The 26,381-nt window shown below is 43.0% G+C and overlaps 1 protein-coding gene across 4 annotated transcripts; it reads right to left on the reverse strand.

The window, feature by feature from the left end:
• Positions 1-14,236: 14,236 nt before the first annotated feature.
• On the reverse strand, positions 14,237-26,282 carry LOC310820328 (polymerase delta-interacting protein 2-like; the record flags this gene model as incomplete). 4 transcript variants are annotated; one of them, XR_014554810.1, is made up of 12 exons in its annotated part: positions 14,237-15,590; positions 16,053-16,241; positions 22,180-22,259; positions 22,479-22,604; positions 22,822-22,848; positions 23,009-23,145; positions 23,613-23,720; positions 23,843-23,918; positions 24,042-24,141; positions 24,318-24,418; positions 24,555-24,630; positions 26,104-26,282. XR_014554810.1 is itself a non-coding variant. In XM_083691910.1 (11 exons), 11 exons carry the CDS (start codon positions 26,280-26,282, stop codon positions 16,127-16,129), a joined length of 1,125 nt encoding a protein of 374 aa, XP_083548036.1. In that variant the 3' UTR covers positions 14,238-16,126. The 4 variants fall into 4 exon arrangements, 3 of the variants coding, with proteins under 3 accessions (XP_083548036.1, XP_083548037.1, XP_083548035.1); XM_083691910.1 differs by having other exon boundaries at positions 14,238-16,241; XM_083691911.1 differs by lacking the exons at positions 14,237-15,590; positions 16,053-16,241 and adding an exon at positions 18,276-18,485.
• Positions 26,283-26,381: the final 99 nt, after the last annotated feature.

Here is a 26,381-nt window from a genome sequence, read left to right on the forward strand (position 1 = left end):
AAAAATCAAGACAGAACGCGAATGATCAGCCATAGCAAGATCAACAACCCCCTCTAAATCGCAGTGAGCCAGAAAACACCCAAGTCATTGACCCGCAAAGATAAAAGATGCGTTTGATTTCCTCGTGCGCTTCCACAAATCTTAATTCCAGCGCGCGGAGTTAATCCAGAAAGCACACAAGCATTAGGGACTTGAATTATATCGAGCGTTACGCAAACCGAACAACGCGAATGAGTAAAACAACTCGGAGGTGATTTAGCCTAAAACAAAAGATAACTTAAATGCAGAGAGCGTAATGTGAGGGACGCGGTATGGTGACTATGGTGTCGTCCCCGAGTGTGTCTACTAGACATCAATGGAAAGGGTGTGTGTGTGTGTGTGTGTGTGTGTGTGAGAGAGAGATAGAGATAGAGAGAGAGTGAGTGCGAGAGAGAGTGAGAGAGAGAGTTTTATGGATAGACAACATAAAAAAAACGTTTCTGGATCTGCATTTTTAAGGAATAATTGCTGAATTTGTAATGTCAAAATCTAAAACAACTAAAAGAGAGTGTGTACTTGATAATCTTACCCCATGGTGCTTACATTAGTACATTATTATATGACATTATTATCAAACAACATAGTTGAATTGATTAAAAATTCAGAAAAACAGAGCAACAGCAATCACACTTGCATTGAATAATGTATTGTTTTATGTATTCATAGGACCCTACAAGATGATATGCAAGATTAAGCAAGTATGGCTTGGCTAGTTCTGGTTAGAACAACATTTGAAAGGGTTCGGTATGGCTTTGGCCATGGCACCCAACATCCTGCTGATAAAGCAATGTCTGCGGGTCTGGTTCAGTTGAGAGGTGGCAGGTCGCTTCTCACCATAAAGGCCTGCAACAGAACAGTGAATATGTCAAATCAAAACATGCCTCAATGGTAATACACGTCAATACATGCCTCTACAATGGTATTCTGAAATGTGCTTTATCTCCAAAGATGGTGTAAACTATCAAACAATTAACTTACTCTGGTGATTGCTGCCATTTTCAGTGTGGTCCTGGTCAGGGCACTGGACATGCTGCTTCTTTGTGTTCCTCTTAGGAAGCTGAAATGTGAGAACCAATGAAACACTTTAAATCAACAGTTTTTTGGAAAGACACACAAATAAACAACCAAAAGCAACTGTTCAAATGAAAAGAATATCCATATTGTACTTCAAACAAACACAGTAGTATTTGACAACAAAGACACTAAGAAGTCTACAGTACCGTAATGGAGATCGTAATTTTGGGGATCTTGGGCAGGAAACGGTGAATGCCCTTCTTTCTTTTCTTTACATCTACAACCTGAGGAATACAATCTCTGGCTGTATCAAGGCCAGCAGTAGTAGTGGCATACTCATGTGCAATAAGGAGCTCCTTGGTCAGTGAGGCAACCAGCTGTTTGCCAAACTCTGGATCCTGATTCAGCATGGCTTCCTGCAGATTTTGTTTGGAGCCAAACTGTTTTAGAAGCTCATTGTGGGTCAGTTTGAAAACCCTCTTGAATTCTAGGTCCTTAGGGTAGGATTGAAATCTCTGCACCCCAGAGGCATTATGAATATTAAACAGGACCATTTCCACCAGATCCTTTGTCATTTCACCAACAGTACGCAATAATTGGGCCTGCTGGGAGCATCCTGCTTCAGATGACTTGCCAATCTTTGCCAACACTTTGACAATAAACATGGTCACCAAGCTGTCAAAGTTGTCCGTGTCACTGTCAGGGTTAGGAGCATTAATGGTGGCAATGTTGCTGTCTGGGCTGCCGGGTCTTTCTTCTGTCTGTGAGCTGTGATTGGGTGAGTAGGATAGATACTCAGAGTTCAAAGAGAGGGTACTCATTACCTGGGATGCCATCACCCTGGTGAAGAGGTTCATAGTTTCACCATAGACCTGTGTAGATCTCTGAGAGGCATCTGAGCTGCTTTGGTTCAAGTGCTCGACAGCTGCCGACTTGACAGAGGAGCACGGGACCTTGTTGAGGGTTTGATACCAATCTGGGGGATGAAGACCAACCACGCTCTGTAAGAGATACTTCACTACCTCCTCTGCATAGATGCATAAGACCTCTGAGATTAATTCTTCCCGCCTCTCCATCGCTTTCCCCCTCCATCCTACTTCTGGAAGAGCCAAGTCCGAAATGCTCTTCTGAGCTAACATCGGTCTAACTTGAGGGTCATTCTCCATTTCCTGGACAGATTGGTGGACCTGGTCAGTGAGTTCTTGGGAAAAAGTGTTTATACTCCCCGCAGAGATCATCTTGTCCAGTGCCCTCACAGCAGAGCTTAGTTTAGGGCCGGATGTGAAATGGTCCTCCTCCACCGGTGTGATAACTCTATCCATAATGGTTTTGACAATGGCGCAGATAGTTCTCCTTCGATTGGCAGGACTGAAACTGTTTTCTTTCCCAGCCTTGTAGTTGTCCATATCCACTGTTGAGCATCTGACAATGGGGAAATGATCTTCAATAGGCTGCTTTGAAGGAAAAGGAGTTCCAGGTAGAACTCTGGATTGGTTGTCAATGTCAACATCTATATGACTGGCTTTTGAACGAGTTGATTGGTTAGGAACTCTGTTCAACTCAGCTGACTTGTGTGGCTCTTCAGCTTTGGGTGTTTCTGTGTATTTGGAGCTCTCAACGACCTGTGATTTAAAGCCGGGCTGGGAAGAGGCCCATATCTCCTCCATGATAGCCTCTTGTTCAGCTTTAAAGGACAGCACTTTCAGTCTGAAAAAGTCCCTCACTGTATACTCTACACATTCATAGATGGCCAAAGCTGTGGAGAAGGTGCTTTTGTCTTTGTCCTGAAAAGTGCTCTCTGACAAACTCCCTCTAGAATCCTCTGATTGGTAAGACAGGCTTAAACTGCAGAGGCTGGCCACCAATGTGTCAACAATGTCAGAGGATGCTGAGTCCACTAAAAGAAGGGAAGTGTTTGAGGTGATCTCGGACAATTCAATTTCATCCGACATCTCGAGGAGATCAAGCTGACAACTCAATGTGTCTGAGGAGTGGCCAGACATGGTAGACATCAGACTCTCTGAAGATCTAAAAAGAGCTTTGCTGACTCCCCTTTTCGCGGCTGTCCTGAACTCCTCGCTGCAGAGTCTTTGAATACTTGGCAAGTTGCAGGATGATATTATTGCCTCATTATTGATCTGGACCTTTTGCATACTATTGAGGGAGGGGCAATGGGAAGAAAGTTTCTGAGAGATTCTAAGACTGTCTTCTGAGGAGGAAGTGCTTGCAACGACAAGATCCTCTAACTGGAACATTACACCTCTGATATAGTCGCTGACTGGAAGGGATACACTTGAGCCTTTCTCTGCCATATCATAGATTTCCTCTGGCAGTGCATCTGAGTGGAATGCTACAAGGATTTCACAGACAACTTCCTTGGTGCAACTTCGAGTCAGCTGGTTTTGGTTAGGTTGACTTTGAGCTAGGCTTTGAATCACCTCTGTGTGAGTGGCATCTGTCTGATGCACTCTTTCCTGGATCATCTCATGGGTAAAATGAGTAGACCTGCTACCAGGGGTAGATGACTTTGACCACTGGTCTGATTCCACTTCCATTCTACTTTTGATGGTGTTGGTCGTCTCCCGTTCCCATCTACCTTCGCCAGAGGCATTAGACCTGCAGAAGCATATTTACACAATCATTCTCAGTAAAATGTACGTATTGAACTAAAAAATATAGGGTTAGGGTTGGATGACACTTAACACACATTTTAAATGTGTATACTGGTAATATCCTCATTGAAGTATGTTTAAGTTTACTTCATAGAGTTTGTAATTGTGTTACGGTACTTTGACTTACGTCCGCCCTGAAACAGTTGAAGAAGGCGTGTGGGACCTGGCACACTTGGAACAGCTGCAACTGGAACCACTGCCAGGCTTGCCTTTTTCCAGAGTGCGGTACTTTAATTCCCTCTTCAGATCAGCCATTTCCTTCTCACACTTTGCGCGGGGGGTCTGGCTGAGGCTGCTGGCAGAGCAGCAGGCACTGGCTCCCTTCTTAGCCACCTCTAATCCAGAGCAAGATTGCCTGGATGCTGCTCGGGTCACGGCTCTCAGAGCATCAACACCCACAACACGGACAAGCGCTGGTAGGTATATCGATAAGAGGGAGTCGTAGACCACCTTCACAACGCCTGTGCATACTTTAGCAAATTTCAATTTTCCCATCTATTTCGATCACAAACAGGAGACAGGGCATTAGAAGATTTCATAGAATTTAAGAAATTAAACAACGAATTAAGTACCTTTCATACACAAAGTAGACCAGAGACCATTCAGATTTATGGAAGACTGACTGATGTGACAAACATCTAGAATATGCTGAGAAAAACATGACTATTCCAATTATGGTTCAAAGTAATCGTTCACACTGCGTTGCCTCTATACTTGTGCAGTGACTCTGTGATTCTACTCCAGTAACAGGGTTGTATTATTATATTGTGTTACATACTACATCAATGATTGCTTGGTTATTGCATCGTAACAGGGTTGAGTTGTGTTATAACAAGTGGAATAAGGACATTTCCTAATAGTGTAATAATACAAACTCCATGATTACTGTGATTACTTTATTACGATAGAAACATGTTACCTTTACATGACTGTAGTAATAATCATGGACATTATTACTGTGTTATAGTATAGTTACAGGTATCGTGACTGCCAATGACAGTATTGTGGTAACTTCTGTGGATGTTAATGTCCATCGTCATTCTTATACAGTATATCTGTGCATGATTGCTATGGAAACCATACCTTATCATGCTCGCCCCTTGTTAGTATACACCATTGCCTGAAAAACACAACCTGACCTTCAGTGTCAGTGGGCTCAACGGATAAACAGACAGCAAAGAACCAGCAACTCTCTGTTGAACCCCATGCGACTGCAAGAATTTGGCATCAATGGGAAAGTTTGGTTCCTATACTGTATCTCACAGGGTTTTTTTTGCTCCGACTATATTATACATCTTGAGGAAACCGTGTAACTGCACATATATATTTATACTCAGACTTGAATAGTCTATTGTGGGTGGCTCAGCAACTGTGATAAAAAAGGAACATACTCATCAGTCAGACTTCGGAGGAAGTCCACAATGATTGGCAGGAAGTTCAGAGAGCACTGTGATGGTGAAGCCCCACGAGGAGGGGAGGAGCGTTGGCCCTGACGGTCTCTGCATCTCTCAGAGTCATCTGCAGCCAAAGGGGCTGAATTACAACGAGACTTTAGTACATTGCCTTGATGAGTTACCACAATCACACAGATCAAGAGAGCTCAGAATAGCAGTTTCAGGTTACTGCACTGTAATATAATATTTCAATATATATATATTTCAATATTATATTACAGTGCAGTAACCTGCATATATATATATCTGAGGGTTGATTTTGAGGGTAACCTCTGATTAAAATGTATTCTTAACTGAACCATTTGGTTTCTGTGGTGCTGGGGATCAACCCTCACCTGTGTTATTGTTTCTGCGGTCCTCAGGGTTGGGTGCCATCCTGTGGCAGATGGGCAGGATGACGGTGATGATTAAAGGTCAGCTGTACAGTTAGCAAACATCCATGACAGCGATGTTACAGTAAGTGCATATAATGTTAAAACATTGGCAGTGCTTTAGATGTGGAGGCTAAAGAAGACATTGACTTTGACATTTCCTGGTCCTAATCCCTCACCTTGGATCGTCTCCTGTCTAGTGGAATCTTTATACCGGGTTCACTTTGATCAAATTGTTGATTAATCCAAAAGTGTACAGTAGCATAGAAAGAAAATGATACTTTATCAGCAATAATGATCAAAAGGCAGCATTTTTACATGGTTCAATTTGAAATGACATGCAAGCTCTGACAAGCTCTGGAGTTTTGAACTCCTGAGTTTCAGAGTTGTCAATTATGTCATCAATGCCAATTATGACATCACATTGGCTGCTGTCATTTTGCCTTGTCAAGTTGGTAATGATTTAATTCAACTACTTACAGTACACCAACAGTAAAATGTGAATATTCCCCATATGAATGAGAAATAAGTTATTATTTCACTACCACAATAGTAGGCCTACTGAAGTGTATAGAAAAACAACATTTGTATACACATTTTATTTAAATAGCTGGCAATAGAGATGGAATGGAAATACAGATCAATAGTAGCATTCACTTTGAATGGCTACATTAAGCACAGCACCTGCAATCCTCGTTACGTCCACATAGCCTATATTGGTGACATCTGGTGGTAATACTGCAAACTAACTAACTAGCACAGGCCCTGTCACACACAGGCTGCTTCTGAACATTCCTAGTACATTATATTTAGTCGGCACATTTTTAGTATGGAAGATTAGAAGACTGAGTATGCATAAATAACATAATATATATATAATATAATATCCATAGCAATTCACTGTACACTAGTCTCGTTGTGAGTTAACCAATACAACAGTGTAGATCCGCTACGCCTCGTTGGCTCATGGAAAAATCATTTCGCTCTGTCTTTTCCGTGTTAGTTCGTACTGATCAGACCTGGATGTACTATGCGCTGAAGATTCCCGCCACGTGTGTGAAGAAATGCTTTAAGTATTTTTAAGTAAAAAAGTATTTTTCCTTCGCAAGATCTGCTTACAACTACTTCCTTCCATTATTGAGAATATAAAAGACTAGTGTTACTTTGACCAGCGTCGAGTGAACTGGAGTGTGGAGTAGCATAGCTCCGCTAGCAGATAGCCTCATAGCTAACAAAGTTATCTATGGAGCTGTTCAGTTTTCAAAGACATACGAGCCTTCCACGAACCCACAATCTCCCAGTCACCCTTCCACCGTTCCACCGTTCCACTTTCAAGCTGCTGTAACCTTGGAAAGATTTCCCTTGGTGAGTCAGCATATTCATTATATTAGCAGCGCTAGTCACAAACGACGATAGCAATAGCATTCAATGGTTAGCACCACCAACATGTATGCCTTGCTAATGTGAAGTTAAATTAGCTAACTCCTGCTAATGATACAGTATCTCCGGTTTAAACTAAGCTAAGCTAAATCATTGGAATTCAATGAATATTCGGTTGAGTGAATACTAGTATTCAGTGGAAAGAATCAAATTGACACTTGAATTTATCTGGAATTGAAATATCATGATTGAATAAATTAGAAAGGAAATTAAAATGAACCAAGTTGAAATTAAGAGGTAAATGAATGTAATTCAGAGAAAGGATATTCATTATTTCTCGTGGCTTTGTTCTGCAAGGCCGGGTTTTGTGGTTGGGTTGAGTTCATTCCCTTTGGATCCTGGATTTCGTCCTCGTCCTGCTCCGCTTCTGTTGGAGGAGCTGTGCAGCTGGACGGGCGAGCCATTCCCAACGTCCCTTTAGTTGATTTGATCTGAGTGAGAAAAGGAGAGACACTGTGGATTGTGCCTTCTGGATTTCGGTTGGACAGATCCTTTGCATCCACACACACTTGAACCACTGGACGGCCCCTGGTCCGTGGACTGAGACGAAGTAATCACACATCTCCTCATCCACTCATCGTGTGGTACTGTTTTTGTAATGTTACTTTTTGAAGTTTATTATTCATTCAGCGTATACATGTATTGACACTGATATTTGATTTTGGAATGTGAATATTTGATTTTGGTTCTTTACAATTTTGTGGTTGAATCCATGTCAGAATAAGTTCTGGTTAAAATATGTTCTAGGTTTAATAACTGCTAAGACTTAATTATTAAAAAAAAGAAGAATAAAAAAAACCTCTAAATAATTAATATCTTATACTAAAATACTTAGTATTAATACAAAAGCAAGGTGTTAAATAAAATAGCAAATCCCTGTTTAGAACCAGGGATCAGGTTCTAAAAGTAACTAACCATATGGGTAAATGAATAATTAGTCATACTTATCTCACAAGAAGTGAAAAGCCTTGGGTTGTACTGTTAAAGAAAAAGGTGTTGATTGTGTTGGTTTTCTACTTTTCTAAAAAAAAAAAAAAAAAAAAAGAGAAAAGAAAAACAAGGAAGACAGGAACAAAACATTCTCTTACCTTTTAAATATAACATACATCTCTGTGTGATTCATTCTTGCTTGTGCATCCCACCCTCTCTCCTGAACGAGTCTTTATCTTCTGATATCTGGTCCATACCCAAATTCAATATACATATTCTAGTCACCGGTGTTCATACCGAAACACAGGTTACATTCACATAGTGCAAAACATTATAATCTTGAATACTGAAAACGCCTACGAAATAGGCAGCTGTATGAACTTTTGGACATGGCCCTAGTATGAGATGTAAGAAATGGTGCAAGATGACCATTGGGACACAGATCTATGGCTCTCAGGCCAGTGAGGTGAAAGGGCCGGCAGGAAGCCGTTAGGAAATATCGTCTTTCTTGCTTTCGAGAGAAAAGGTCGGGATGCGGACGTCGAAGAAGGCGCCATGGCAGTTATCGAGGGAAACCAATGAAAGCAATGTTCGACAATTACAAACAAGAATGGAAGGTAGCATAATAACATACACAGGTATTGAACAATGATTACTCTCATACAGTAGTCAAAATGAATGCCACAGAGGCTAATTATTTCATCCATCAAAACACGCTTTCGTACCCTTCCTGTGCTTACGTGCGTGTATGAGAGAGAGCGAGAGAGAGAGAGAGGGGGGGGGGGGGGGGGGAGAGAGACAGACAGACAGACAAGTCCCACCGTCTTGGGGCAGTGCACGTATCTTGCCAGGCTGATGATGAGGTCATGTGTGATGGGGTCCACCAGGTTTCTGAAGCTGGCAGAGCGGTTGAGGACATCGTCCAGAGATGTAGACTCCATGCCCAGGTCCTACGAGGGGATTGATTGATTGAATGGATTCATTGATTTGGCAAGAACAAAAAAAAAAAGGATCCCATAACACACTGAAAGAGATTGAACCCACCAGCTCAGTCACATACTGTACAAGGGGGGGGGGGGGGGGGGGGTCTCATATCACAGTGTGACCAGGACCAGTTCTACAGGTGTTGGTAACCCTTCTACCGGGTTCAATCCCCACTTCTGGTCTTTTTCAAGGAACTGACTGAATGCTCTGGGAGAGAGCATCTCTAAAATGACTGCCCATCTCCAACAGTGTGTCTATGAATGCACATCTGCATGTTGTTGACAACAGACAGAGCACTCAGCATTCACATCATTATGGATTCCACCTTAGAAAGGAAAAACGCAAAAACCCTTTTCAAACAATAATAAGAGTGAACTTCATTGACAAATTAATTGGCTTATCACATGTGCATCACAAGGTTGGCGCTATAGAAAAATCAAGACAGAACGTGAATGATCAGCCATAGCAAGAGCAACAACCCCCTCTAAATCGCAGTGAGCCTGAAAATACCGAAGTCATTGACCCGCAAAGATAAAAGATGTGTTTGATTTCCCTGTTAATCCAGGAAGCACACAAGCATTAGGGACTTGAATTATATTGAGCGTTATGCAAACCGAATTTCCAACGCGAATGAGTGAAACAACTCGGAGGTGATTTAGCCTAAAACAAAAGATAACTTAAATGCAGAGAGCGTAACGAATATGTTAGGGACGCTGTATGGTGACTATGTTGTCTTCCCCGAGTGTGTCTACTAGACATCAATGGAAAGGGTGTGTGTGTGTGTGTGAGAGAGAGAGAGAGAGAGTTTTATGGATAGACAACATAAAAAAACGTTTCTGGATCTGCATTTTTAAGGAATAATTGCTGAATTTGTAATGTCAAAATCTAAAACATCTAAAAGAGAGTGTGTACTTCATAATCTTACCCCATGGTGCTTACATTAGTACATTATTATATGACATTATTATCAAACAACATAGTTGAATTGATTAAAAATTCAGAAAAACAGAGCAACAGCAATCACACTTGCATTGAATAATGTATTGTTTTATGTATTCATAGTGAATAAAGGATGGTCAAAGGACCCTACAAGATGATATGCAAGATTAAGCAAGTATGGCTTGGCTAGTTCTGGTTAGAACAACATTTGAAAGGGTTTGGTATGGCTTTGGCCATGGCACCCAACATCCTGCCGATAAAGCAATGTCTGCGGGTCTGGTTCAGTTGAGAGGTGGCAGGTCGCTTCTCACCATAAAGGCCTGCAACAGAACAGTGAATATGTCAAATCAAAACATGCCTCAATGGTAATACATGTGGCATGTATTACACGTCAATACATGCCTCTACAATGGTATTCTGAAATGTGCTTTATCTCCAAAGATGGTGTAAACTATCAGACAATTAACTTACTCTGGTGATTGCTGCCATTTTCAGTGTGGTCCTGGTCAGGGCACTGGACATGCTGCTTCTTTGTGTTCCTCTTAGGAAGCTGAAATGTGAGAGCCAATGAAACACTTTAAATCAACAGTTTTTTGGAAAGACACACAAATAAACAACCAAAAGCAACTGTTCAAATGAAAAGAATATCCATATTGTACTTCAAACAAACACAGTAGTATTTGACAACAAAGACACTAAGAAGTCTACAGTACCGTAATGGAGATCATAATTTTGGGGATCTTGGGCAGGAAACGGTGAATGCCCTTCTTTCTTTTCTTTACATCTACAACCTGAGGAATACAATCTCTGGCTGTATCAAGGCCAGCAGTAGTAGTGGCATACTCATGTGCAATAAGGAGCTCCTTGGTCAGTGAGGCAACCAGCTGTTTGCCAAACTCTGGATCCTGATTCAGCATGGCTTCCTGCAGATTTTGTTTGGAGCCAAACTGTTTTAGAAGTTCATTGTGGGTCAGTTTGAAAACCCTCTTGAATTCTAGGTCCTTGGGGTAGGATTGAAATCTCTGCACCCCAGAGGCATTATGAATATTAAACAGGACCATTTCCACCAGATCCTTTGTCATTTCACCAACGGTACGCAATAATTGGGCCTGCTGGGAGCATCCTGCTTCAGATGACTTGCCAATCTTTGCCAACACTTTGACAATAAACATGGTCACCAAGCTGTCAAAGTTGTCTGTGTCACTGTCAGGGTTAGGAGCATTAATGGTGGCAATGTTGCTGTCTGGGCTGCCGGGTCTTTCTTCTGTCTGTGAGCTGTGATTGGGTGAGTAGGATAGATACTCAGAGTTCAAAGAGAGGGTACTCATTACCTGGGATGCCATCACCCTGGTGAAGAGGTTCATAGTTTCACCATAGACCTGTGTAGATCTCTGAGAGGCATCTGAGCTGCTTTGGTTCAAGTGCTCGACAGCTGCCGACTTGACAGAGGAGCACGGGACCTTGTTGAGGGTTTGATACCAATCTGGGGGACGAAGACCAACCACGCTCTGTAAGAGATACTTTACTACCTCCTCTGCATAGATGCATAAGACCTCTGAGATTAATTCTTCCCGCCTCTCCATCGCTTTCCCCCTCCATCCTACTTCTGGAAGAGCCAAGTCCGAAATGCTCTTCTGAGCTAACATCGGTCTAACTTGAGGGTCATTCTCCATTTCCAGGACAGATTGGTGGACCTGGTCAGTGAGTTCTTGGGAAAAAGTGTTTATACTCCCCGCAGAGATCATCTTGTCCAGTGCCCTCACAGCAGAGCTTAGTTTAGGGCCGGATGTGAAATGGTCCTCCTCCACCGGTGTGATAACTCTATCCATAATGGTTTTGACAATGGCGCAGATAGTTCTCCTTCGATTGGCAGGACTGATACTGTTTTCTTTCCCAGCCTTGTAGTTGTCCATATCCACTGTTGAGCATCTGACAATGGGGAAATGATCTTCAATAGGCTGCTTTGAAGGAAAAGGAGTCCCAGGTAGAACTCTGGATTGGTTGTCAATGTCAACATCTATATGACTGGCTTTTGAACGAGTTGATTGGTTAGGAACTCTGTTCAACTCAGCTGACTTGTGTGGCTCTTCAGCTTTGGGTGTTTCTGTGTATTTGGAGCTCTCAACGACCTGTGATTTAAAGCCGGGCTGGGAAGAGGCCCATATCTCCTCCATGATAGCCTCTTGTTCAGCTTTAAAGGACAGCACTTTCAGTCTGAAAAAGTCCCTCACTGTATACTCTACACATTCATAGATGGCCAAAGCTGTGGAGAAGGTGCTTTTGTCTTTGTCCTGAAAAGTGCTCTCTGACAAACTCCCTCTAGAATCCTCTGATTGGTAAAACAGGCTTAAACTGCAGAGGCTGGCCACCAATGTGTCAACAATGTCAGAGGAAGCCGAGTCCACTAAAAGAAGGGAAGTGTTTGAGGTGATCTCGGACAATTCAATTTCATCCGACATCTCGAGGAGATCAAGCTGATAACTCAATGTGTCTGAGGAGTGGCCAGACATGGTAGACATCAGACTCTCTGAAGATCTAAAAAGAGCTTTGCTGACTCCCCTTTTAGCGGCTGTCCTGAACTCCTCGCTGCAGAGTCTTTGAATACTTGGCAAGTTGCAGGATGATATTATTGCCTCATTATTGATCTGGACCTTTTGCATATTATTGAGGGAGGGGCAACGGGAAGAAAGTTTCTGAGAGATTCTAAGACTGTCTTCTGAGGAGGAAGTGCTTGCAACGACAAGATCCTCTAACTGGAACATTACACCTCCGATATAGTCGCTGACTGGAAGGGATACACTTGAGCCTTTCTCTGCCATATCATAGATTTCCTCTGGCAGTGCATCTGAGTGGAATGCTACAAGGATTTCACAGACAACTTCCTTGGTGCAACTTCGAGTCAGCTGGTTTTGGTTAGGTTGACTTTGGGCTAGGCTTTGAATCACCTCTGTGTGAGTGGCATCTGTCTGATGCACTCTTTCCTGGATCATCTCATGGGTAAAATGAGTAGACCTGCTACCAGGGGTAGATGACTTTGACCACTGGTCTGATTCCACTTCCATTCTACTTTTGATGGTGTTGGTCGTCTCCCGTTCCCATCTACCTTCGCCAGAGGCATTAGACCTGCAGAAGCATATTTACACAATCATTCTCAGTAAAATGTACGTATTGAACTAAAAAATATAGGGTTAGGGTTGGATGACACTTAACACACATTTTAAATGTGTATACTGGTAATATCCTCATTGAAGTATGTTTAAGTTTACTTCATAGAGTTTGTAATTGTGTTACGGTACTTTGACTTACGTCCGCCCTGAAACAGTTGAAGAAGGCGTGTGGGACCTGGCACACTTGGAACAGCTGCAACTGGAACCACTGCCAGGCTTGCCTTTTTCCAGAGTGCGGTACTTTAATTCCCTCTTCAGATCAGCCATTTCCTTCTCACACTTTGCGCGGGGGGTCTGGCTGAGGCTGCTGGCAGAGCAGCAGGCACTGGCTCCCTTCTTAGCCACCTCTAATCCAGAGCAAGATTGCCTGGATGCTGCTCGGGTCACGACTCTCAGAGCATCAACACCCACAACACGGACAAGCGCTGGTAGGTATATCGATAAGAGGGAGTCGTAGACCACCTTCACAACGCCTGTGCATACTTTAGCAAATTTCAATTTTCCCATCTATTTCGATCACAAACAGGAGACAGGGCATTAGAAGATTTCATAGAATTTAAGAAATTAAACAACGAATTAAGTGCCTTTCATACACAAAGTAGACCAGAGACCATTGAGATTTATGGAAGACTGACTGACAATTATGTCATCAATGCCAATTATGACATCACATTGGCTGCTGTCATTTTGCCTTGTCAAGTTGGTAATGCTTTAATTCAACTACTTACAGTACACCAACAGTAAAATGTGAATATTCCCCATATGAATGAGAAATAAGTTATTATTTCACTACCACAATAGTAGGCCTACTTAAGTGTATAGAAAAACAACATTTGTATACACATTTTATTTAAATGGCTGGCAATAGAGATGGAATGGAAATACAGATCAATAGTAGCATTCACTTTGAATGGCTACATTAAGCACAGCACCTGCAATCCTAGTTACGTCCACATAGCCTATATTGGTGACATCTGGTGGTAATACTGCAAACTAACTAACTAGCACAGGCCCTGTCACACACAGGCTGCGTCTGAACATTCCTAGTACATTATATTTAGTCGGCACATGTTTAGTATGGAAAACTAGAAGATTGAGTATGCATAAATAATATTATATATATATTATATAATATCCATAGCAATTCACTGTACACTATTCAGGTAGATCTAGGGCATGTCTGAAAGTTCATACTGCCTACTGATTACTTAAAAGTACATACTGCATGCTAACCATGCTACATACTATTTAGAGCCTAATGTTTAGTAAAATGTATTCAGTAAGCAACACATTTCAACATACAATACCTCATTCATACAGGGAAATCACCATTTGGAGCTCAACTATGTTGTTCACAGTAATTGGTTAAATTTCGCTACATACCGACTCCCTTACCTGCTCCATTGACTAAAGTCCGAAAGGACTTTCTGAATAGTGTGCAGTGAATTCATACAACATGGAAAGACGAATCTAGTATGCCAACCTGACATTCAACAAACTTTTTTCGTTCACAGTGTGTTTGTAAATTTCACATAGTGCAAAACGTTCTAATCTTGAATACTGAAAGCGGCTACTAAACAAGCCTCTGTATGGGATAGAGACTAGTATGCAAGAAATGGTGCAAGACGACTGTTGGGACACAGATCCACTCCCATAATGTAACAGACAGATGTTTCAAAATGATAAACACCCTCCAAATCTCACCATAAACAGCAGCTGAGGACACCACCTTCACAAATCATCTTTATTCATGTTCTTTCACATCTCCATGTACAAAATACAAAATGGATTCACAGTCACACTCATGCCATTGTGCTGCACCAGGAGGAACACGACTATCAGATGGCTTTCGGGTTCTCACACACTTTAATACACATACTTTCCAGGGAGATGTTGAACGTAGGACCTCCACTGTCCCACTCCACATCCCCACAGCTGTCTGGGAGGACACTCTTGGCTTTGCAGACAAACACACTGGAGTCAGATTCAGTCCAACACGTATCTTCCACTGGGCTCACATTGGCCTCTAACAGCTTTTGTTTTGCTAAAATAGCTTATGATGTGGGTCACCTCTATAGATTTTCAGAGGCAACATAGAGCCCTATGGGGAACACTGCATATGCAACAATCAATAGTCGTAATGACCTGAATCAGGAGTCTTAATACATCTGTCAATCACCGAAGGTTTCTCCCTGCCTCGGTGACAGAATGGCTGACAAATGTTCAGAGAAAGATATCAGTTATCAATTACAGCTATCAGTTTTGATCAATAATTTAAAAAAAATATATTTCATGCCATTGGTGCTCAAAATCCATGGGGGAAAAAAAAAAAAATCAATGACAAAATGTAACTATTCTCACCCCCCTTTTTCTTTTAGTACAACATAGTCTTGAGTTTTTTGTTTTATCTATTTGCAGCTATTTGCAGTGTTGCTAATCCACCAACCAATGGTTACTGTAACCTTTTCCAAGCTTTTTTTTCCAGGCCAATGCCCTCAATAGCCTCGGGTGTTCCAACAGAACAGGAAGAACAGGAAGACTATTTCAGTTCTCATCTTCACAGTGTTTGAGATAAAATAACTAAAAGAGAAAAAAAAAAAAAAGGTTCAGTCAGTTAGTAATAATAACTCATTGTATTTATATATCGACCTTTCTAGACACCCAAAGCCAAAGGGCGAACTCGCCCTCATCACTACCAATGTGTAGCACTTGGGGTGTCGCCACGGCGGCCACTATGCACCAGAAAGCTCACCACACATCAGCTGGTAACTCTTACACAGCTACCAAGCTGTTACCAACTCTAGACAGTGCAATTTGTTATCAGCCTGCCTGTTTTAACATCTCTAGCACAACCGTTGTTCACTATAGAGCTTCCCTCTAATAGCATAACTTCTGTTAGTACTTTCATCACCAGTGCGAATAGCGTTTCCTCAATGTCTTCCTGCATCTGTTTTTTGGATGTTTTATTATTTAGCTGTAAAATGGCTGAATCCTAACACCTGAACTACACCAGATAAATAATGACAATGAAAGAAAAGACACCTAAGCAAAGAGGTGAGAACATGGAGAAGGCTGTGACTGCAGAGTAAATGGGGGGGCGAGGTGTCAGCGCTGCTCTAACTGTCATAGCCAGCAGGGGGCGCCTTGTCCTCCTTGTTGCTCTCCAGGGAGAAGGGTGGAATGCGCACGTCAAAGTGTGATCCGTCCGTCCTCTCTATGCGAAACGTCCCCCTGCACAAACAAGAGGGTTAGACAGCATGCAAACACATTATTGAGACACAGAGACCATCAAATATTAAATGTATTCATCAAAATTGTATGAGCAAATCTACGGCTGTTTGACTTGAGCTGAGTGCAGACAAGCAGCAGTGAAGTTCTGAAGTTACGTTTATGTGTTCAGCAGCTCACAAACAGCGAAGAGTCATGAACACATAACTATGACATGTTTATTAGTTACAGAAACACTAGTAGTTACAGAATTACTGTACGTCTTATCCGGTAAACTAGTAGTTATCCAGTGAAATAGAATGAAGCGATGCCAAAGTGATTCCCAATCTTACCCTAAAATTAGTGCAGATTTTACTGGGCACCAACACTACAACAGAGGAGTTCTTTCATAGAATAGATGAGGAAACAGAGTTCAGTGCAACATGTTTGCGAGATATTTCATTGACAGATGGGGCAGGGAACCACAGATCATGTCTATTGGGTATGGCCCCAATTTGTTCATAAAATAGCATATGAGCTCAAGATAATCTCCATTACACAACATCTTACAGGTTTCAAAAAACCTTTCTGTGATGAAAAGTGAAGGTATTGGAGACTTTGAGGCCATCTCATAACCTATTAGGTCACAGCTTAAAAGGGTAGTTAAACTATCCACATTTACAGAGAAAACCCAAAGGCTTTGTATAGGTTATGGTTCATAAAAAATGGCCTGTGTCAAGGACAGCCATCTGAGGCAAAAACCGATTGGCGGTTCTCAATCGAAGGTCATTTTACACACTGATAACACAAAGTACGCCAGAGTATTTGGTTACGTCATCTTATGACACCACTTTATGTCCCTTTAAAACCTTCAAATTCCCAACAATGTTCTCATCTCCATGGTCAACAGTTCAAATCCCAATTTCAGCGTCATAGACTGAATGGACAAATACATTTCCCATGTAAAAGGAGGCAAGCAGTGTGCTACAAGTATATAGAACACCAACTAATCTCCTGTACCAACAGCAAGCTTATTTGTTCCCAAGCCCATATGAAAATGGGGTCTTATCACCATCTATAGGTTCCAAAACAACCCTAAACTACGAAAAAGATAAAGAGATGGTCTGTTTTCATGTACTCTTGGAGTCACAGTTTTTCTGAGAGGTAGGTTTTTCAGAGTGTTACACTGAGGGAACAGCAGAAATGCATGTTGAACATGGTCCATTTTCAGATAAAAACTGCCCTAGTCAATGTAAACTTGGAGAGCTATGTGGAAGTGATTTGAAAGTGTTTAATATGTTATCAGTGATAAGTATAAGGCTGATAAATAAAAAAACAAAAACATGAATGTGTTCAATGAACTTCAAAGAGGTATGTGGTCTACAGAGTCTAGGCCTATCATAGAAGCTAGCTACCCCACAAAGAGGTTAGCAACTAGCTTAAGTCACACAACAAAACTAAACTAAAGAAAGGCTTACCACATAACTAACTCAATATTTGTCCTGGTTGAAATTAGCGAGAGGCATTTAGAATAAATGTGTACGGTCTCATGTATGCTCCCAGGTTGAGTGCATGATTGTCTGCCTAAAAGTCCATTTATTCTTGATCTGGCACTTGCGGTGCAGAGGGTCCATATAGAGGGTATCATGCAATTGCAGAGCCTCCGGCAACATGTTGGGAGACCAAATCAAGCTCTGTGCAGTGCACCCCCATATTTCTGTAACAATGCAGAGGCCTCCATATAGCTCTGCATCCACATGATTGGTTGACGGTAAAGGGAAGGTACATCCTGTGTAATCACTCGATTGTATCGGATGCGTACAACACTCCACTCTGCTTCTCCCAAGAAGCACGAATGACACCGCAGACCCCGGAGTGAGCATGAATCAGGTTTTAGAGGTGAGAGGGTAGATAATGTCCCTGAGGAGAGAGATAGAGGGTTCCTCTTCTTCCTCAGATAGAAAACACATGTACAGTAGAGGCCTTGAGACTGGGTCCAGCCCCTTTAAGAGAAGCTAGGTCAGTACTGGTTGAGACTGGGTCCATCCCCTTTAAGAGAAGCTAGGTCAGTACTAGTTGAGACTGGGTCCATCCCCTTTAAGAGAAGCTAGGTCAGTACTGGTTGCTCCCTGTAGCCGTTTCTCCAGGCGTGTTGCTCAGAAGAGGAAGGAGCAGGGGCTGTCGCTGTGCCCATGGCTGTCCAGTGAGAAGGAGGGGATGGCCACCTCGAACGTGGTGCCATTGGCCCGCTGACAGGTAAATGTCCCCCTGCGGAAGGCGGAAACAACCAATCAGCAGCCGCAGAAAAAGAAATTACTTTGCAGCAGAATATTCTCTGCTCTCTCATTCTCCCAAATTCAGGGGTAGCAAACTGAGCTCCCCCTCTCTGAACCCATTCTCCCCCTCTCTCTCAGACCGTCCCACTTGGAAAGGTTCACTGTGGCACCGACATGTTGCTGAACCCATCAGGTTCTCTTGACACCTGGAGAACTTGCCACAGGCATGAACAGCACACAGGCAGGTCTGTCACAGAGCAGCTGTTCTCAATGAGGTGATAAGACGTCTTTGGGATTTCTGATGACAGAAAACAAGATGCTGTATTGTTCGTGCCAGGTCAATTTGAGTGTGTGGCCGTAATGCCATCCGTACAATGGCATCCAATGACAGCTATGACTAGGTATGGTCAAAATGAAAACAAAACAAGACGTGAAAGACAGGTGTACCATGCCATTGTTATGTTCGTTTGTATAGAAATTCTGGCCTGAGCAACCATCGAAATCGAATGTAGGTAAGAATAACAGTTATTCTACAAATTTATTTTGCTCTGAAAAAGAAAAAGAAAGAAAATCACTGCCACAAGAACACAAGCTTCTGCACTGTCCTATACATTAGGGTTTACACACACTCACACACGCCTATTTATTAAAAGAACACACTATATTTGTGTGTGCAAAGTAAGGGGAAACCATAAGCGTAGACTACACACAACGGCAGCAAACACAACACCTGAATGATTATCAAGAGTTACTTTATTATTTTTGTTGATTTAACATCTCTGATCTAAAGTCCACAACTCAATACAATGATCCATTCAGCCAGCTTTGCAGTTAACTTTCCCTTCAAACATACAACACAATGCAATTGAGACAGAAACTAACAAAAACCCAGGCAAAATTATTGTCATTTCAGCAACATGAACCTATACAACTGCACAATATTGACGTTATGTATAATATTATATTCACCATAAATATTACAATATATAATTATAAATTACAAATATACACATGCAACCCTGTAAGTTGCCTTTATTCGAGATACAGAACGTGCTGCAGAGATAAAGCGATAATCCATGTTTACAACATAAGCATTAACAATAACAACAGATGTTAGATTACTAGAGTGGCATTGACATTTTGAGATATTACATATCCCTCAAGAACCTAAATCTTAGTGAACACAGTCAGTCTAGCGATTACGCATCTACGATGCATGGCTGGCTTCTCCTGACCAGTAAATCAACTATGATCATGTCAAGACAGCGACACCACTTAACAATGATTGGTAAAGCAGCACGATGATCACTACAGCGTTGCAGCCTCCATATCAAAGAGGTCCCAGAAACAATACTTTTACAATACAGGGGGAAGGGAAGTATACCAAAGGCTGTGTTCAACCTGACGTTGTCCCAGGGTTGTACAGCACTCCAACAAATATCACATTCTTCATATGCTGTTAAGAGTGCACCTTTGGACTCATGTCATCAAAAGACAAAAATCAGCAAAACTGATCATGCTCTCTTGAAGAACAACAAGAGAGCATGTCAGAAACAAATAGATACTGGTTGTTGCTGATCTCTACTATGATCTGTGACTGGTAAGTGCCTCTATTGGCTTTCACTCCAAACTTGAGTTAGGAAGTCTATGTTATAGTAAGTGCTAGGTGTTTCAAACGGAACCCGCAAAACAAACAGAAAAGTACACACCATACCAAAAGATGACATTATGACCAGTTTTTTTTTTATACACTGTTGGTGTACACTGCAGGGTGACACAGACAGTGTTACATTCAGGAGTTATGATCAACACTTGATAGGCTTTTAGCACCAAATGTGAAAGAAATGGCCTTTACTCAAATAACCTGCTGACAACTATCAACGAAAATGGGAATTGGGAGGAACCCCAAAACAAAATATAATAGATATTGAATACCCTATCTGGCATTCTAATGTTCTGACAATCAGTCATATGATGCTCCTCTACCCTGAACTTTAACCTCACCTTCCCACTGCCAGCCTTGACTGGCTGGGTCTGAATCATGGCCACTAGCTTCCTTTCCTCGTCTCCTTCCCTGTTTCCTCCATGGCCACTGAGCTATCATCACATGACGCAATAGTAAAACAACACGGTGGAAACCTAGCCATTCCCATCGGGGTCAATAAAGGAGAAGAGAGGAGGAAAAGAGACCATGTAAGAGTATCGAGACACGCCGCCGCCCCCCCCCCCCCCCCCCCCCCCCCCCCGACTCATCTACTCTTGCCCACGGTGTGGAGCGAAGTGGACATTTCATGAGCAGCTCATTGTGAGAATGACAGCACCTGTTGTTTGGGGACAACAACACGTGCTAGTGCTACTAGAGCAAAGGTCGATGTCTAAGCCAAACATAATCGTTGGTGCAGCCAAGGTGGTTCCCAGGCATGTTCACAACGCTTTGTGTTCTAGGGACCAGGGATACATTCACGTCCCACTGGCATTCACTACCTCAACCTTGATATTGATCCAAGATTCTACATCAAAGATCATAAAAGTGTCCAGTATTGGCAACCGTGGCGAATGTTGTTGTTCATGAGGCCTTTGTCGGGAGAGAGAGGGGGGGGGGGGGCATGGCTCTCAGGCCAGTGAGGTGAAAGGGCCGGGCAGGAAGCCGTTGGGCGTATCGTCTTTCTTGCTTTCGAGGGAAAAGGGCGGGATGCGGACGTCGAAGAAGGTGCCATTGGGCCTCTCGAGGCGATAGGAACCCCTGCAGGGGGCGAGAGACACAAGGACAGGCACCGTCAGAGAACGAGGGGCCCCCCCCCTGCCAAGCCTACCGCCCTGCCCACTGCTCTACGCTGCTACTGAGAAAACATTCATACTACTGCAGTACACAAACAGTCTCTCTCACACACACACACAGTATGTTCTTTGGGTCTCTCTGTTGACACCCTCTGGTCATTACAACCTAGAATACGCTCATCCAATAAACCCCATCAATGCATTAAGAGAGTAGGGGGAGACAACGACTATTTTCAAACTGGGCACAAAAAGGGCAAACCAGGTACTACCTAATTACTAACAACTACGAACCAAGGAAAGCCAGAGTGAGTTTGCAGAGCTTATTAGTGAAAGAAAACAAGTCTGTTCCAGTCCATCATGGTGCCGAGACTCGGACTGGAAATATTGTTACTATTAGATCCCTGGCTGAAGCCAATATACTGTAAGCAGAAACAAGAGAGTCCAGACTGCATTTTACAACAGTTAGGCCAAACACCCTACTTGTTCAACTCCTGCGACTGAAGGGTAGCTGACCAGGCAAATGGTCGAAACGAACTCAAAAGGTTAAATTTAGCATATTAGTACTACTGCCAAGTCGGAATATACATAGGAACTGACCTGGTAAGACGGAGAACTGTTTCACAATACAACAAAAAAGCCTAATTTCAAATGTCTCCCTTTTCAAGGAGTGACAGAGATGTCATGATTATGGGTTCATTATCAACTAGAGAAGGCAATCATAGTTTGTTGCATGGATCATGGCCAAAGACCAGTCACTACGTGTTGGCATTGCTGTTTAGCTGCTACAAAGTTTACTTTTTGTCAGCAATATGTGTTGTTGATAAGCCGGCAGCAGTCGACTTTGCGTTTCACAGTGTGTGGGTGTGTGTGTGTGTGTGTGTGTGTGTGAAATGCTTGGCAGGACTCACCACATATGTCCACTGGGTGCCTGCAGGGAGACGTGACTGCTGTACTGGAAGGCTGGCTGCTCTTTGGACAACACAGGCTCCTGCACACGTGCACAGACACACACAATACTGTTAATTACACTGGGGTCACAACAGCAAATCATTTTGAAGTGATGCACCTCAACAAAAAAGAAGAGGGGGAATAAAATGGAGAATACCCAACTAAGAGAGATGAAATACTATATAATATAAATACTATATGTACAATTTACTAAGAGAGATGAAATGCATGCACGCACGCACATCTTTCTCTAACTCACCCGGCCCACCACTCCTCTCCCCCTGACAGTCTCCAGAGTGCCTGATAGGCTGAAGATCCTCCAGTGTCTCTCTCTCAGCTGCACCACCTCTTCCCCCATGTTCTCCAGGCGGATACAGTACCTCCACTGAGGGAGGGAGGGAGGGAGGGAGGGGGGGAGGGAGCGACAACACACAGCACATGGAAACATTCACTTGGAAACAGTTTGCTATACAAATGTACAAGACCACATGTGATATGTCAAAGCAAATCCCTATCAGCATGGTTGAATAGCAATTACAGTTTATAGATAATATCTCATATTATGATATATCATATTGTATATCTCAATTCAAGTCACTCACCCAATACACATGGGAATTCTGGGCTTCCTGACATTGAAAAGAGTAAAAAGAACAAACACACATTAGTATACATAAAATACAATTCAACGTGTTTAAAAAGTGAAGTAATTCCTCAGTGCCTTGGTTTAGATCAGTATAGATGAAGTGCCTTGGTTTAGATACCGTCAGTAGAGCCAGCCATACGTACCCTCATGCCCATGTAGAAGGGGATGACTGTGACCCGGATGTTCTCTGTGGTCTCTCTGTGTACGTCAGACAGCTCCAGCCAGGGGTGGTTCTTCTCCTGCCAGGCCCGCAGGGTGTCCCTGGGGATGAAGGGGGGGACTGGGGAGAAAGGCCACACCAAAAGGTCACACAAGAGGCAAAGAGGACCAAAACGCATCTTGAAAGGTCCCTCCCTCAATAGCCATTGGCTCAATCCCAATTTCAAGACACAGTACAACAGACTAGTGTAGCCACAGTCATTTAAATCCATTTCACTGCTACTTCAGACAGCGAGTGACAGCTAAGTTAAGCTTGCATTTACAATACATCTGAAGACAAGTCGAGTGAGATATCCTGTTGACATTTAAATAGCTCTTCACCCCCACTACCCCTCTGTACAGTTCCCCTACTGCACCTGGTTCTCGCATAGAGTTTTGCTTACGATGACTGAAGTATAGATGATTCACTTAGACAAATGTACTTTGTCTAAAGTTGCTTTGGATAAAAGTGTCTGCTAAATGTCAAAAATGTAAACGTCAAATGTAGTAGTCCTATGCACACTGGCTAGCTGACTAACGGGAGTGTACCTTTGGCTGCGTTGAACATGAGGAAACGCTCAAACAGCTCATGCTGAATGGGGACCTGGTCGGTGGAGTTGTAGGGGAGGATGTCTTCATGACTCACGTAGTCCAGGCCTGAGAGAGAGAGAGAGAGAAACTTGAAGGAGAAATTCTCTTGCCAAGCACAATTAGGCTGTCTACCATACAGACGACTACTGTCACATCTGGGTTAGAGTTACGCATCGCATCACAATCACCTGGAATGGCATAGAGCGCCCTGCTATCGTCGTGATTGGCCAGAAACGTCACCGCCTCCGTCTGTGATCTCTGGGACTGAGACAGAGACAGACAGGCACGTCATTTACATCAGTGGAAACGTCCACCAAAGAAAGCCAGTTCGGTATATCGACGTAAATGGGGAGACTTTGGGCGTTTCGGGTCGGACAGCCTACTCACAATGTGGGGGCAGTCCCTTGTGTCTATCAGGACCTGATAGTATGTGTGTGTCTTCCCCTTCACCTCTTTAGACCCATGGGCCCCTGGGGGTTCAGGCTTACTGAGGACAAAAAGCAGAGTGGGGGGTGAGAGGGAGTGGCGATCACGAACTAAGGTTGAGGCGACACGATCCAGTATTATTAAGTCAAGAGGTTCATTCAACACATTGAATTCCAGTTTCACACCGACAGTCACATTGTGGCGGGAGTAAATAGCATGCGGGTCAGACACACTCACCTCTCAGTGCTGGCAGGGGGAGTGACATCGCGGTCATAGAGACGGGCGTGCCAGGGGAAGAGCACAATCCCTCTGTACCCAAACACACTGTGCAGGAAGAGCTGACGAGGAGAAAACACACATGCACACACATGTAAGGCGATGATCTTGAAGGTATTAGTGAGAGAGAGAGGGAAGGAATTAGTTGAAAAAACATACAGGCCCAGGCAAAGTAGAAAGCCTCTCTCTCTTTCTCACCTGTCCTGTTTCATATTTCCCCTGCTGTTTCGGTGCCTCAAACACTCCTACCGTCTCCAACACCTTCCCCTCTGGCCTGGAGGACAAAGGCAACGTTTGGGATTCAAATTAATACAAAAACAGAACACACACACACAGTTTTAGATGCCCCTTTAAATGACTACATGCAGCTCTGTTTGAGTGTGTGTGTGTGTGTGTGTGTAGGAGATGACGGTGTTATGGCTAGACCTAAAGTGTGCTTGTGTGAGCCGAGCTAAGGCAATGAGGCTAAATACAGGAAGTGGGACCGCTCGTTCAGCTATGGAAGAACAGCAGGCTGTCTAAACTGGCATCAGACCAAAGGGCAGCGCCTCAAACACCTCACTGCGTTGGTGTTGTGGTGTCACCAGGGTTGCCATGTCTGTGGTTTTCAGGGCAAATTGGGCTACTTTGAAAAAACGAGGACGCAGGTGAAAATGTTTTGGTCGCGGGGTTCAGGTTTTTTGGGCGACCAGGTCATTTCTCTTTTTCACTGTTACCTGCTGTTGCTGACTATATGTCAGTCAGGCAGGCTGTTGATGAGTGATTGAGTAGGGACGGGAGGGAGGGGGAGCCGGATGGTGTGTGTGTGTGTGTGTGTGTGTGTGTGTTGCGAGAGCATGGGACTCTCACAATTTTGTGAGTGTGTGGGTGTGTAGATTAGACTGTATTAACTTGAGGCTTTTAGACCTGAGCATGCAACAACAAACTAACTGCACTAACTATAATGTTTGTTCTATCTGACCACCCCTGAATCATTTTTAATTAAATAAAAAAGCAAACTGTTTAGGCTTTTCGATTTGTCTACTTCAGTTGAAAATGTGATCATTTTAACATTGTGTAACACCATTTCAATAACATTTTCAGATTTTCTGTGATGAACAAATAACAAAGGGACAAATGCAGAGAACGAAGTAAAGCAATTATAACAGTTGTGTTTATATTGTCATTATAAGACACATGGATAAATGTGGCAACCCCTCTCTCTTGCTGCCTGGCCTTATGGGCGGTTTTTGAGTGGCCATTGGGCTGGAAATTTTAGCCAGACCTGGCAACCCTGGATGTAACTACGTAGCACTGTGGCCTAACAGTTAGCAGTCCGGCTCCATCCAGCATGGAGCACGGAACATTTAGTAAACGTACAACAAAGATCAACATCTGCTTGACAAATGACAAACTCAGACTACATTTGCTCAAAGCTGATGTGCTAACGCCAGCGGATAAAATGACATAACAGTACAACTACGTAGCTGGGAAGCTGACCTTGCCATGCTGTGGCTGCGCTGCGATGCGATTACACAACTGCAGCGAGCAATTATCAAGATGGTTAGCTGGCTAACAAACGACTAATTATTTACCAGATGTAAACCAGTAGCGCTACGTCAGCATGTTGAAAGATAAATCTGTCCAACTGATGAACTGTTCTAACACAAATTTGACAGCTGTCAGGCTCAGCGAGCTAGTCGAAGTTAGCTTGCTAACGACATAAAAACATAGCTAGCTAGCTAGCCTAGCAGCATATGTAACTTACCTTGACGACATAAACCGTTTCTGTTGGAGGTTGAGTAAGCTACATGATGAACAGGATAATAGCGCTCTATTCGGATTGTGTCTGCTGTTTAAATCAACATTCAATGCGCGAATAACTTGCTTTCTACTGTATTTATTCACGCTGGACAGCAGGGTCCGTCGTATGACGCAGGCTGCCATCTTTGTTTAGATGAGCAGTGCGGGCTGCGCGTTCACGTGAACGGTCCACGCGCCTAGTACGTGCAGAGATGTTACATTCACGTCCGCTTGTTGTGTTTT

Source organism: Argentina silus (assembly GCF_951799395.1).
Source record: "Argentina silus genome assembly, chromosome: 2".
NCBI classification, from domain to species: Eukaryota; Metazoa; Chordata; class Actinopteri; order Argentiniformes; family Argentinidae; genus Argentina; species Argentina silus.